The sequence below is a fragment of the Clytia hemisphaerica genome, unplaced genomic scaffold (assembly GCF_902728285.1).
Source record: "Clytia hemisphaerica strain Z4C2 unplaced genomic scaffold, Clytia hemisphaerica genome assembly, whole genome shotgun sequence".
In the NCBI taxonomy this organism is placed as follows: domain Eukaryota; kingdom Metazoa; phylum Cnidaria; class Hydrozoa; order Leptothecata; family Clytiidae; genus Clytia; species Clytia hemisphaerica.
In genome coordinates, this window is record NW_027104598.1 from 89,972 (window position 1) to 102,824 (window position 12,853).

The following is a 12,853-nucleotide window of genomic DNA, read 5'->3' on the forward strand; positions in this document are numbered from 1 at the left end:
ATCCGTAATGTATTGTCAGAAAAAATTGCAATGGTGCATATCATGAGTGTTTAAAATTTACTTTGAATAATACAAGGACACTGACCTTCATATAGACCCTGGACCAAGTTTCTCAATCCCGGCCAAGCAAAATCGGAGTTTTTCTGAAAGTGGCTTCTTTGCGGGTACCACTTTCAAAAAACTCCGATAAAAAATGGCTGACATAGCTTGGTCCAGGGTTTATAAAGGTCAGTCGCCAGTGTACAATAAGGGACTTTTAGTCCTAAAATCAGTGAGAAACATATTTCTTTGAAAGCTTACAAACTTTTTTAAAATCAAAGGGTAAATTTTCGAAAATTGTGTAAATGGAAGTACATATTTAATGACAGTGAAAACATAAAAAACAATCAAAAATGTGGAATTAAGTTGTCTCTGCTTTCATTTCAAGTAAATTTTGAAATTACAGTAGATTTAATTTTTGAGATTGCGCAAACTGAGGCTTAGCACATGCTTAGCCAATGCTTCAAGACTTGAGCCTGGATATACTTTATAACCGTTTTGCATATAAGAAACGTATTTTAGCCAAAAGTACGCGATCAACTTCTCATCAGGAGTGTAAAAAGAAAAGAAGTGCCACAAAACTAGTGATCTGCCAATTTCGGCACCCCTTGTCTAAGAAGCAGCTGCTAAGGGCAGTCCACATTTATGTATTCAACCTCTTTATTCTACTAGCTTAAAAGCCTCTTACTAAAACAGGAAGAGAGGATATCAATATATAAAAAAAATCAGGAAATCTGTAGTGTTTGTCATGATTCCCCTTTCTCGGATTAAAAAACAAATATTATACCTTTACACAACCAAAATCCAGAATCACCGATATTACCATAGAAACGAATTTGCCAAACTGATGGAATTTCATCTTTCCAATCCTGCTTGAGAACCGGATTGCATTGAACAAGTTCTTTTGCAAGTTTCAACGAAATCATTCCACAACCATCTGTAAAATCGTATTTTTCAATCTTAGCACTTCCAGCTTCTTGGACTTGAAATTTGTGCGGTAAGTTGAGAATATATTTACAGCCTGTAAACAACAAACCAACATATTTGACCCTCTTTGCAATTCCTTTCTTCCTGGCTATTTCATCAACGTCTGGTACAATATCCTTGATTTGGGCATCACATTGTTTTCTGGAATCGTTCATAAAAACAAAGGATTTATTCCGAACTTGTGAGTTACTGCAACCAACAATATTGTATTTCTTTCCATTGAAAGTTACTCCCTTTTTCAACAACGCTTCGATCGTTCGATCACGGTTCATCTGAGATTCTCCATCCAACATATCAGCGACTTTGATAATAATGAAATGAGAAGATATAATATCTCTAGTCTTGAAAATCTCGAAGAAAATTGAATTTGGTTTGTTCTCTGATTCTTTATTATCTTCCACAGTGAAACTCTCGTTCGGTACATCATATACGAAAATTGGGATTAAGTTGTCATCCACGTATTCTTTGTCTTTACCTTCTACCTTCAGAAGACCACCAGGGATACAAAACTCATCTCTCGTCTTGTAGACTGAACAGGCTTTAAGTATGCTGAAAACATTTTCGCGCTCATCTGACTCAGCCATTATGGATCATTTGCAACAACATGACCTGCAAATAAAATGAATTAGCAATGAAAATACAGTTATGAATTGGGCTGCTCCAGTAAAAATCCATACAGGGGGGTTAAACGAATACCTAATCAAGTCAAAAAAATTCTTGAAAATGTGTGGATACCCTCTGGAAAATGGCAAAATTAGCAAAGAAATCCTTGGAAAAGATCTTTTCATATCTTGAATGTGATGGCGGACGAACTAAAATCAGTCAGTTACCCACTAGAGATTTTAGAATAACTTTTTACCCCTCCGAGAAATTAAAAAATATTTCTTCAAACAACTTAGATATTCTTTTAAGATTATCCCTGGTATTTTTTGTCCAGCTCCTGTTATGAATATGGAATGGAATGCGCCATTTCACAACCGATTTTTTATAATAATCTCAAATATAACTGTTACTTGAATTTTCAAATTAACCCTTAGAAGCCAGAATACGTATATATACGTTTTGAAAAGGCCATTTTACCGATACACAGTCTTTTGATCATAACTCCTGACCACTTGAGACTCAGAGAAAAAAAATCCGCTATTTTTTGTAGCTGAGAGAAAGAGCTTTCCAACGATACCAAAGTTACCTGAATCGTTTTTCCTGGTCGAGAAATTGCCTTTGAAAGAATAAATTTCCAGAAAAAAATGATGAACTTTTCGGCCTTTTTCAAAAAAGTAAGCGGCTTTGAAAAGGTTAATAGTTAGGATTAGTAATTTTTCGCTTCTCCTGAGCTGCAAAGAAAAAAATAGAATAGGGTATACTTGAGGGCTCTGACCATAGTGACTTTTTAATATTTGCCTTTTAACAAAATATAAATTTCTGTCTGATGTAACCATACTATGTTCAAGCGAGAAAGTCGCTTTTGGACTATTATTTGTTAAATTTAATCGAATTTTTCAATTCGGGAGGGGTGTGTAGACTTCCAGGATATATTCTGAGCCCTGAGCCTTCCATTCTTGAACTTTTGGAATCCTAAGGTCGTAATGTTAAAACTCTATCCTTACTCTACCCAACCTAAGTTAGAGCGCTTCCAAATCGTTTGTGCCTTTAAGATTTCGTGGGGAAATTTCCCTTTTTCTGAAATAACATGACCTTCTTTGTAGGCCAACTATTCCTAAATCTGAAAATTTAAAAATCGCAATGAAAAAATTTGATAAAAAGAAACTTTGAGGACCTTACTTTCGGCAAAAGAGAAACATTTTGAAAAATTCATTGTCTTAGATGGTGCATCTTTAACCAAACTAAAAACGTATTTCCGGAAAATTTTTGTAAAACCTTGTACAGCCCTAAGATGTGAAACATGCCCCAAGATGTGACCCAATTGCCTCAAAGCAAAATGTGAAACCTGCCCTAAGATGTGACCCGTTTGCCCCAAGATGTGACCCGAAAAGCTGTCCCAAGATGTGACCCCACTTGCCCCAAGATGTGACCCCAGAAAAAATCACTGGGAAATTATAGGTTTTGGTAAATGTACTGGTGGAGTTGATGGTTCTGGTGAATATACTGGTGGATTTGATGGTTTTGGTGAATCTGCTGGTGGATATGATGGTTCTGGTGAACTTGCTGGTGGAGTCGATGGTTCTGGTGATTCTGCTGGTGGATTCGAAGGTTCTGGTGAATGTGCTTGTAGAGTTCATGGTTCTGGTGGAATTGATGGTTCTGGTGAAATTGCTGGTGGAATTGATGGTTCTGGTGATTCTGCTGATGGAGTTGATGGTTTTGGTGAATCTGCTAGTGGAGTTGATGGTTTTGGTGATTCTGCTGGTGGAATTGATGGTTCTGGTGTAATTTCTGGTGGAATTGATGTTTCTGGTGATTCTGCTGATGGAGTTGATGGTTTTGGTGAATATACTAGTGGAGGTGATGGTTCAGTTGAATATACTGGTGCAGTTGATGGTTCTGGTGAATCTGCTGATGGATTTAATGGATCTGGTGATTCTGCTGCCGGAGTTGATGGTTTTGGTGAATCTGCTGGTGGATTTGATAGTTTTGGTGAATCTGCTGGTGGAGTTGATGGTATTGGTGAATCTGCTGAGTGATTTGATGGTTCTGGTGATTCTGCTGGTGGATTGAAGTGATGAAGTTTGCTTGTTATGGACATGACGAAAGACCAGGCAAATATCAATATGGAGATTGCAAACATCCATGTAATGGAAGACCTGGTTGTGAATACCAAGCAAGTAAGAATGTAGATTTGATAATACTAAGGAACGGTCAAGAACATATTCTGAATCGCAGGCTTCTACAAAACCCCAGGTAGTATAGTCCATAAGGTGCACGAATCCGTTAGTGGATGCCAGCAGCCTATCAAGAACCCTTTTCTTAGGTTTTAACGAACTACCATACTGTATAAAATGTACCTACTTCAGGTACCTACTATGACCGTAGTGCAATGGTAAAGTACCCCATCATCCGGGTCATACCAAAGGTTCCCAAAAAAGGTACTCAATACCTCTCTGCTTGATGCTCAGCAATTAAGAGAAGGATCAAGGGTAAGTGGAGCGATCCAGGAAGAAAGAGTAGTGTCCTCCCCTACCTTCGGGGAGATAGCTATCGAAAGAGGAGCCTTCTGGTCGCCTCCGACTGCGATCGCAGACTTCTTACTTTGGGTGCCATTTCTGAGCGCTTCTCGTAACGGGCACAAATGAATTTAATGTACATTGGAGATATTCTAAGATATTTGGAAACTAAGTCTATCGGGGACATCAATAAATGCAACCGGTGTTGCTTATAAGCTTTTCACCAGTAAAAGGCGCTTGTTGCTGCATAACCCACAGATATCTTAATAAAACACTAGATTTAGCTACTCCGTCCCTATTTGAATCAAAACAATCCGCCATCTTTGATAAATAGACCATAGTTTGGTGCCGGTAATTTGATCGATCAAGCCTATCTTTCATCAAATACAAAGTAGCTCTATCTAGTGTTTTATATAAGATATCAATGATATAATCAGACAACCATGAACACAATACAAAACTATATTTATTTATTTTCACTATAAGAAACTGGAGATGTTGAACGATACGACACCACTATTGGAATTCCAACCAACTTACCAGAAGGTGATTATTCGCTTCAAGTCTCACTGTTGGTCGGCAATGCAGTCCAACCATACAACAGTTGTGGTAAGTTAAGAAAGGTGGAAACCCAAGCTTCAGATGCAAATCCCCGGGGGGGGGCACTGGGTTTGCGGACTGACGGTATGTGCGGGACAAAAATTGGCTTTTAAAATTGCACCCTTACAGTGCAGCAAAAATCAGTGAAAATCGTACCCTTAGAGTGCATTTTCCCCCAAATTTTCGATCCCTTTCGTGCAAAAAATGGTCAAAATTCTAGCATTTTTGGTCAAAATATCTAGATTTTTCAAGAATTTTCTGAAATTTCTACCCTTACAGTGCATCTCTAGTTTTTCCGACCCTTACAGTGCATTTTAAACATATTGGAAAAGGTACCCTTAGGACCCGCACATACCCGTCGGTCCTTTTGCCCAGCTGCCCCCCCGGATGCAAATCTAGTAAAGCACCTGTAGCCAATACCTGTTTAAGAGCTGGTAGCCCAGCAAGATCAAGAGTCTCTGATGGTGAGGTAAAAAATATTTTTAAGTACAGAAAGAAACCATCTTAGTCACAGCAGAGTCTCTAGAACTTATACACGCATGGGGTACACGAATTTATGTCGAAATATGGAGTAACATTTATAAGGCATTGTCTAAGGGGCCTGAAAATTTGTTCGAGTTTAGGAGAAATTCGAGTTATAGAGGTTCGGGTTAAAGAGACTCCACTGTAATCAACATATTATAGCAAGTACTTTGTTGTAAAGCACAAATCAACATTATAAAAAATGCCTATATTCTTGATGCGCTTTTAAGTTATCTAATATTGACAGGAAAAGAAAATTACTTCCAATTCTTAAGAAGCAGTTCCCCCGAAAAAAGATTTAGTTAAAAAAAGATTCCCCATTTTAAAAACTATTGGAATTTTTTTTCCACTATTTCAGGTGAAATTTACGGCGAAAGTTCAAAGGGATTAATCTTAAATATTAAATGTTTGATATCCAAGGACTCAAAAAATCAACTTTAAGATCCTAATAATTAATCCAATTGCTTCATTTGTTTTAATAGGAACAAAACGTGGAGATTTTTGTTATGGTCTTGATGGCTCGATTGGAACCGTTGATGATAACATGTCGGACGTACCTGTCAACGTGGAATGTGACCCCCGTGTTACGTGCGGTCAAGCAGTTGACCGTGGACTTTGAGAACGCGAATTCCCAAACATGGAGAGAATCTTGGTGAGTGTCAAATATTCTTTCTTCTAGAAACGAAATAAGGTTTATAGAAAAGATTTGAGACAAAATCAATTCGAAAACATACAATTAGTACACTTCTTTTATCAGGACAAACTATATTAGAACATAAATCTTCGATGGCCAAAATGTTAAGAACATGTTAAGAACCTTTTTAGGCTTCAAGGACTCTAAAACACCTGATTTCTTAAAAAAAATGAATAAAAATACTAAAAAAATGGCGAAAAAAAGAACATGTTAAGAACATTTTTAGGCTTAAAACTCAAAAAGTTAAGAACATCCGAAGGCTTCAAAAACTTTTGATGTTCTTATTAAAAACGTGTACCCTTATCGGCATTAAAGGCGATAAAGAACGTAAACTTTCAAGGTGTTGTGATGAGATAATTCTTTGAGAAAAATTTTTTAGTTGAAAATGTCTAATAAATTCATGGAATAATTAATATTTTGTCATTTTCTATTTCAGACACCAAGAAGCAACCCGCGCCAACCAACTGCAGATCATACAACGTTCTCCCAGTCATGCAATTTAATTGTTATCAAGAACTGTATGATTATTTTGCAAATTTATGGTAATTATTTATATTTAAAAATATCTTGGTCATTTTTAAAAACATATATTTTACATTGAATTAAAACATATTACCATGAATTATAATATTACTCATATTACTCAAAAATTCAACGAGTCCTTTATTTTCCAGTTTGTTCTTCTGGTTACATCCCCTTCAAGGTTCATTTAGCCTGTAAATACAAACGGCGAGGGTGACCTAATCGATCGCAGTATTTCCATGTCGCAAGGGAGGAATGTGGACGGTGTAAACGAAAGTGATCTCGCTACTTACATGACCCGATCAAATATTAATTGATTCCCCGAACTAACACGTTCACACGCTATGATCGATTAGAAGCCATCGAGCCAATGCGAGTGAGCATGGAATAATTCTGTGAAGAGTTTTTTTAACCCAGCAAAAATTAAATGAGTCATATTTTTGAAAATGTAAGAATCACTCAAACGCTGGGCTGAGAGGAATGCTATTGATTTCAATCCTCTTATTATTCTTTTTCAAGTTATTCCTGTAGACTAATCATTGCAGGCTGGTTTAGAAATTTTTCTTCAAAATGATTAAAAGCTGTTATAACAAAATAAAACACAACCCCAGAAAAAGATTTACGACAGATCAAAATCGCTAGCGAAAATTAAACGCTGCAGAGAAAGGCTTCAGACACTAAGCCGCTGTGTCAAAGCAATGCCAATTTTATTGCCAATTTTTGGGCATAACTTTCTAACCAGTAGCCGTATAATTAAAAGTTTGATATCGTTGGAAAGACAATTAAATTCGCTTATATTTTCAACAACTTTTTTTTCAAAATTCGCATAAATTTTATTTTTTGGTTAATACTCCACTCCGGATTATCTTTTCAACGAGCACAAAATCGCTACTTAATTCAAATTCTATCAAAAGTTATTGAGGTTTGAAAAAAAACACTGCCAGCTAATTTGAAATAGATATTAGGTACAATACAAGCTCGCAGCCAAAATTTCAGCAAAATCATAGAAAAATAGTTTTGCAGAAAGTGAGAATATTAGTTTTATTATTATTTTATTTTGTTATCAGATAATATAAGGGCCGGTCTGTAAAATACCAACCATACACACGTGACCAAACTGAAAATTTTCACACTCTCTTAGATGGTCAATATCTACCACTGGTGAAAGTCAAAAGTTCCAATGAGTTGTTTATAGACCGGTTTGCAAAGTACCAAATACCAAGTACCATTTTTCATTATCAATCTCTTTTATTTGGCAAAATAGCCTAGTAGAAACAATTTTTAATCTGATCGAACGAGTCAATCGGTCAATGATTTTATGGTAACCAAATTTACATTCTGCTCTACATAATACCAATAAGGTAGGTGGCCAAAACAAAATTCTTTTAAACTAACTCCATTTATCTATCATCCATATCTACAACTGGTCGAAAAGCTTTTAAGGGGGACCGAGCCCCTGCTTCCCCTAGTTAAACATAGGAAGATGCTCGAAGAGTTAACCGAATGAACTCTAGTAAGTGTTTATAAACGACATAAAAAATCATTAATTTTGCTAATAAGAATTCTAAACAAAGCAGGGCTGTTCAAGTCTTCATCCCAAACGAGGAGGCTACCATCTTTGGTTGTCAAGAAGGATTTAGAAAAAGCGTCGTCATAATAAGCAACCCTTATTTTAATAGTATGTCCAAACTGAAAAGGTTCTGGGGAATTTTCCATTTGTCTCATTCTTTTTATATCGATATGTATGATATTAACGGATGATGTATTTAATCTTTCAATAAGCGTATTCTGAGACATGTATTCAGGCTTCGATATAATGTCCGAGAATTGGGGTATTAGTTTTTCTAACCAGTACATGGGTAAGAAATCGTATGCTGATTCGTATTCGACTACTTTGATGAATTGTGTTTTCGGGTATTTGGTCGGAAAGAAATCAAACAGCCAACTCAAATCCAACTGCTCTATGCCTAATCCTTTATGCGGAGATTTGCCAGGCCAAAAGTAAATAATCAAAGGTTTGGTATGACATTTTTTACCATTTATAAGACCCATATTGAATTCATCGAATGTGTTATACCAATCAAAATCTGAATTTCTTAATAAACTAAGTAAAAATCCATGGATGTGTTGACTGAATCGGGTATAACGCTTGGTGTTATAGACAAAATGGTATCTTGGTAGATGACTTTTAGCTTTATAGCATCCACGTAGATTGCACAAGCAATAGAATATGAGGTCAAAATGATCAGATTTATAAAAATTTTTCTCAGACTGGGAACAGTATATGTAAAGTAGGTCAGCTTTGGTCATTTTGTCTTTTCTATAGCAATTATTCCATTCGGAATGAATTTTCATTAAACTTTCATCAGCAGCTAGCCCATCCAACAACATATCCGGTTCTGAGTAAATAAAATGGCGCCAATTTTCCTCATTGATGTGTATAGCGTGTCTACGTAAATTATGGTAGATCCATACCTCAGTGCATTTATCTTTCAATAGTGAAGTCACTAAAGCTTCAATTTGTTCTACAATCCAGTTATGAGTGAATGGATAGTCAATGACATCAAATACTATAAGTAGGTCTTTTGATTTGACGCAAATGGGAGCAGATCTTCTAGCTTCACTGGTGATTAAAATGATACTCAGGCACAACCAAAAAGTCACAAATACCTTACCCATATTTAACCAGCTTTTTAATAATTTCTAACAATACGCAATTGGTTTAGTTCAAGTGAAGTAAAGTACTGAAAAAAATGTGCAGATTGCTAAACGTATTACATGAATTAGGTAAATTGACCTACAAAAGATGACAACGCAAGGAAAATTAATTGGAAAATCAATCATAACAGAAGCAAACAAATTGATTTTTGATTAAAACGTTTTCTTCGTAAGAAAATGGTAAGAAACTGAACGTTATTGTTAGAAAGTGAAAATATTTTCCTAGGAAGAACTGTAGTTATTTCCAAACCTTCCACACAACCCAATTAAAATTAAACTCATTGATTGAAATCATAGAAAACACATTTATCATGCCACCTCGGCCATTTTTATTTTCGTCCAGATAATATTTTTCTTACTGAAAAAGAGGAAATATCTGCTCAGTTTAATCTGTTTTTACCGCACAGTTTGTTAGACAGATAATTTTAATAATTCTTTTTGAAATATTTTATACAGTAAATCGAAAAGACGGGGAACTCAAATGTGTTCGAGTTACGGAAATTTCGAGATACAAGATGGCTTAAAAGGCATTGTTGACTGAAGGGAATATTAAAACTTGTTTGGGTCAAGGAAACATTCGAGCTAAAGAAAGAAACTAAACTATATGATAAATAAGTTACGGAAAGTTCAAGTTTTAGACGCTCAAAAAATTGAAAGTTCTTGTAAAATTCATCAAAAGTTGTTTTCCCGTCCGCAATCACCATTATAGGGGATATAACTATTGCTCTAAAGCAATATATTTTGGGGGATCAATATGCTTTTAAGAAAGGTTCTATGAAAGTTGAAATGCATTTCTAAAGTACAATTAACATTTTTCCATGGCGTTCTATAAAAAATAATGTAGTAAGATTTTAGAACACCGTGCATTTTTCCTTATCGTCACAAAATTTACCAACATCTGTCTTACATGTAACTAGAAGCTGCTCTTTAAACCAATGTAGTTCTTACATCCCCTTCTCACGGACCCGCTGGAAAAATTGTCCCAAATATCGTTCCCAGTGGAAAATTATACTCCAATTTTTGTCCCCGCTGAAAATTATCAATTAAACTAATCCTCACTACAAAATATGATGCTTTTTTCTATCCCCACTGAATTTTCTGACTTGAAAACAAAAGAATTGAAATCCCCTGTCATAAAACATGAGATTCGTGCCTTTCTCACGCCACTACGCAGTTTTGGCTACGTCAAATAGGGCCGTAAATCGAAAAGTCGGAAATGAAAATTGGCAAAAACTAAAAATTATTTTTTTGCACAGCAAATGACAGGTAATTGTCATTTGAAAGAGCAAGCACTCAGAAGATTGAACAAGAAACATCAAATCCACTGGCAGGTTCACCAAAACCATCAAATCCATCCGCAGATTCACTAGAACCATCAAATCCACCAGCAGATTCACCAGAACCATTATTTCCACCATCAGATTCACCAGAACCATCAAATCCACCAGTAGAATCACCAGAACCATTAACTCCACCAGCAGAATCACCAAAACCATCAACTCAACCAGCATATTCACCAAAACCATCAACTCTACAAGCACATTCACCAGAACCATCGAACCCACTAGCATATTAACCAGAACCATCCCCTTCACTAGCAGAATCACCAGAACCATCAATTCTACCAGTAATTTCACCAGAACCATCAACTCCACTAGTAGATTCACCAGAACTATCAACTCCACCAGCAGAATCACCAGAACCATCAAATCCACCAGTATATTCACCAGAACCATCAACTCCACCAGTACATTTACCAAAACCTATAATTTCCTAGTGATTTTTTCTGGGGTCACATCTTGGGGCAAGTGGGTAACATCTTGGGGCACCTTTTCGGGTCACATCTTGGGGTAATCGGGACACATCTTAGGGCAGGTTTCACATCTTGGGGCAATCGGGTCACATCTTGGGGCAGGTTTCACATCTTAGGGCAGAGGCCACATCTTGGGGCTGTACAAACCTTCTTTGTCTCAAAATCTTGAAAGTAGTACCACTAGTGGTTGTTGACCAATTTTTCGTCGAAAAACAGTCATAACTCTTGATACATCATTTGTGGACAATTAAAAGAAATACTCGAAAGAGAAAGGTTAACTACCCATTAAAACTAAGCACTTTTAGTAAAAGAGGGTAATATAACATTTTATTAACGTCTTTTTAAGTTCAAAACAACGTTATTTTTGTAATTAAATTTTTAACTACTCTTGACAGAAAAACCACAAAAAACTTGTGAAGGGATTTTTTGTTAAAACACAAGAAACCCAAAAACAAATGTTTTATCTTCAAATCTCTTAACAAATTTTCTGACTATGATCAGCCATTAAAGCAAATGGACGACTTTAGTTATTAGTATTCTCCTTATTTATTTATTTATTTATTTATTTATTAAAGGATTTACAGTCCAGGCACACTAGGGCCTCTAAACCGGTCTATCTACAAAATGATTACAAAAGTGATCTTGAATCGTAACGTAACGGGTGCTTTATCCATGCCTGAGTCAGTTCTTCTTTAAATGCTTTGATTGACTTAGCATTAACAACATTTTTTGGGAGCTGGTTCCACGCCGATATGCATCTATAATAAAATGATTTTGTTTGCACACCCCTTAATCCATCATCTGAGAAATTAGGGATCAATTCGTAATCATGTTTACGATGGGGACGAGTTCGGCGAGAAAACTTTTTGACGATGGTATTTTTGTCATAGAAGTGAAGGTGTTTGTATATTTGAACCATGTCGCCAAATTGTCTCCTAAATTCAAGAGATGGTAAGTCCAGTTTTCGCAGGCGCTGCTCGTATGTTAAATTTCGTAGACGACGTACCATTCTTGTTGCACGCCTTTGAACCCCTTCAAGTAGGTTGACGTGCTTACGCAATCTAGGTGACCATACAGATTGAGCATATTCCAAATGAGGTCGAACAAAGGTGGTATACAGTGTGTAAAGTGTCCTGGGACATAATTCCTCGAAGCCTCTTCTGATCACACCGAGAATTGAGTTTGCTTTCTTGACCTGTTTCGATATGTGCTCTTCAAAGGTAATATCGGAGTCGATCAGCACACCTAGATCCTTTTCAAGGGAAACGTGTTCAAGTTGGTTTCCATCTAACGAGTATGGGTGTGCATGGATGATGCTCTCGAATTTCCCGAGAGTTAGTACATGGCATTTATCTGGATGGAATTTTAAAAGCCATTTTCTCGACCAATTTTCCAGTTCATTGATGTCCTGTTGGATTGTCAAAGAATCCTCGATTGAGTTGATCTCTTTGACTATCTTCGTATCATCGGCAAATAGGAAAATAGATGAGATGACGTTGTCCGGGAGATCATTGATATAGATAACAAAGAGAAGTGGTCCAAGGACACTTCCTTGAGGAATACCACTTACAACGGAGTTTGTACTTGATCGAGCTTGATCGACCTCTACGAGTTGCTTTCTGTCTGTCAAGAAAGACTCTATCCATCGTAGACAGTTACTTGATATTCCATATCCTTCAAGTTTCTTCAGCAAGCGACGGTAGGGAACAGTATCGAAGGATTTAGCAAAATCGAAATATATCGTATCAACTACTTTACCATTAGCAATGCTTTCGCAGCACTTATCCAAGTAGTTCAGGAGTTGAGTAACTGTTGATCGGTGACTGATGAAGCCGT

At 36.4% G+C, this 12,853-nt stretch overlaps 2 protein-coding genes across 2 annotated transcripts in view; one reads left to right on the forward strand and one right to left on the reverse strand.

Annotated features, from left to right (window-relative positions):
• LOC136824100 (uncharacterized) overlaps positions 1-12,853 on the reverse strand; it is a 32,525-nt gene that overhangs the window by 13,081 nt on the left and 6,591 nt on the right. Inside the window, exon 2 of the mRNA XM_067080264.1 lies at positions 827-1,635. The gene's annotated coding sequence lies outside the window, so the exon portion shown is untranslated. The remainder of the gene's footprint in view (positions 1-826; positions 1,636-12,853) is intronic.
• LOC136824096 (uncharacterized) lies at positions 1,772-3,668 on the forward strand. The gene is made up of 2 exons (XM_067080258.1): positions 1,772-1,847; positions 3,088-3,668. Exons 1-2 carry the CDS (start codon positions 1,772-1,774, stop codon positions 3,666-3,668), a joined length of 657 nt encoding a protein of 218 aa, XP_066936359.1.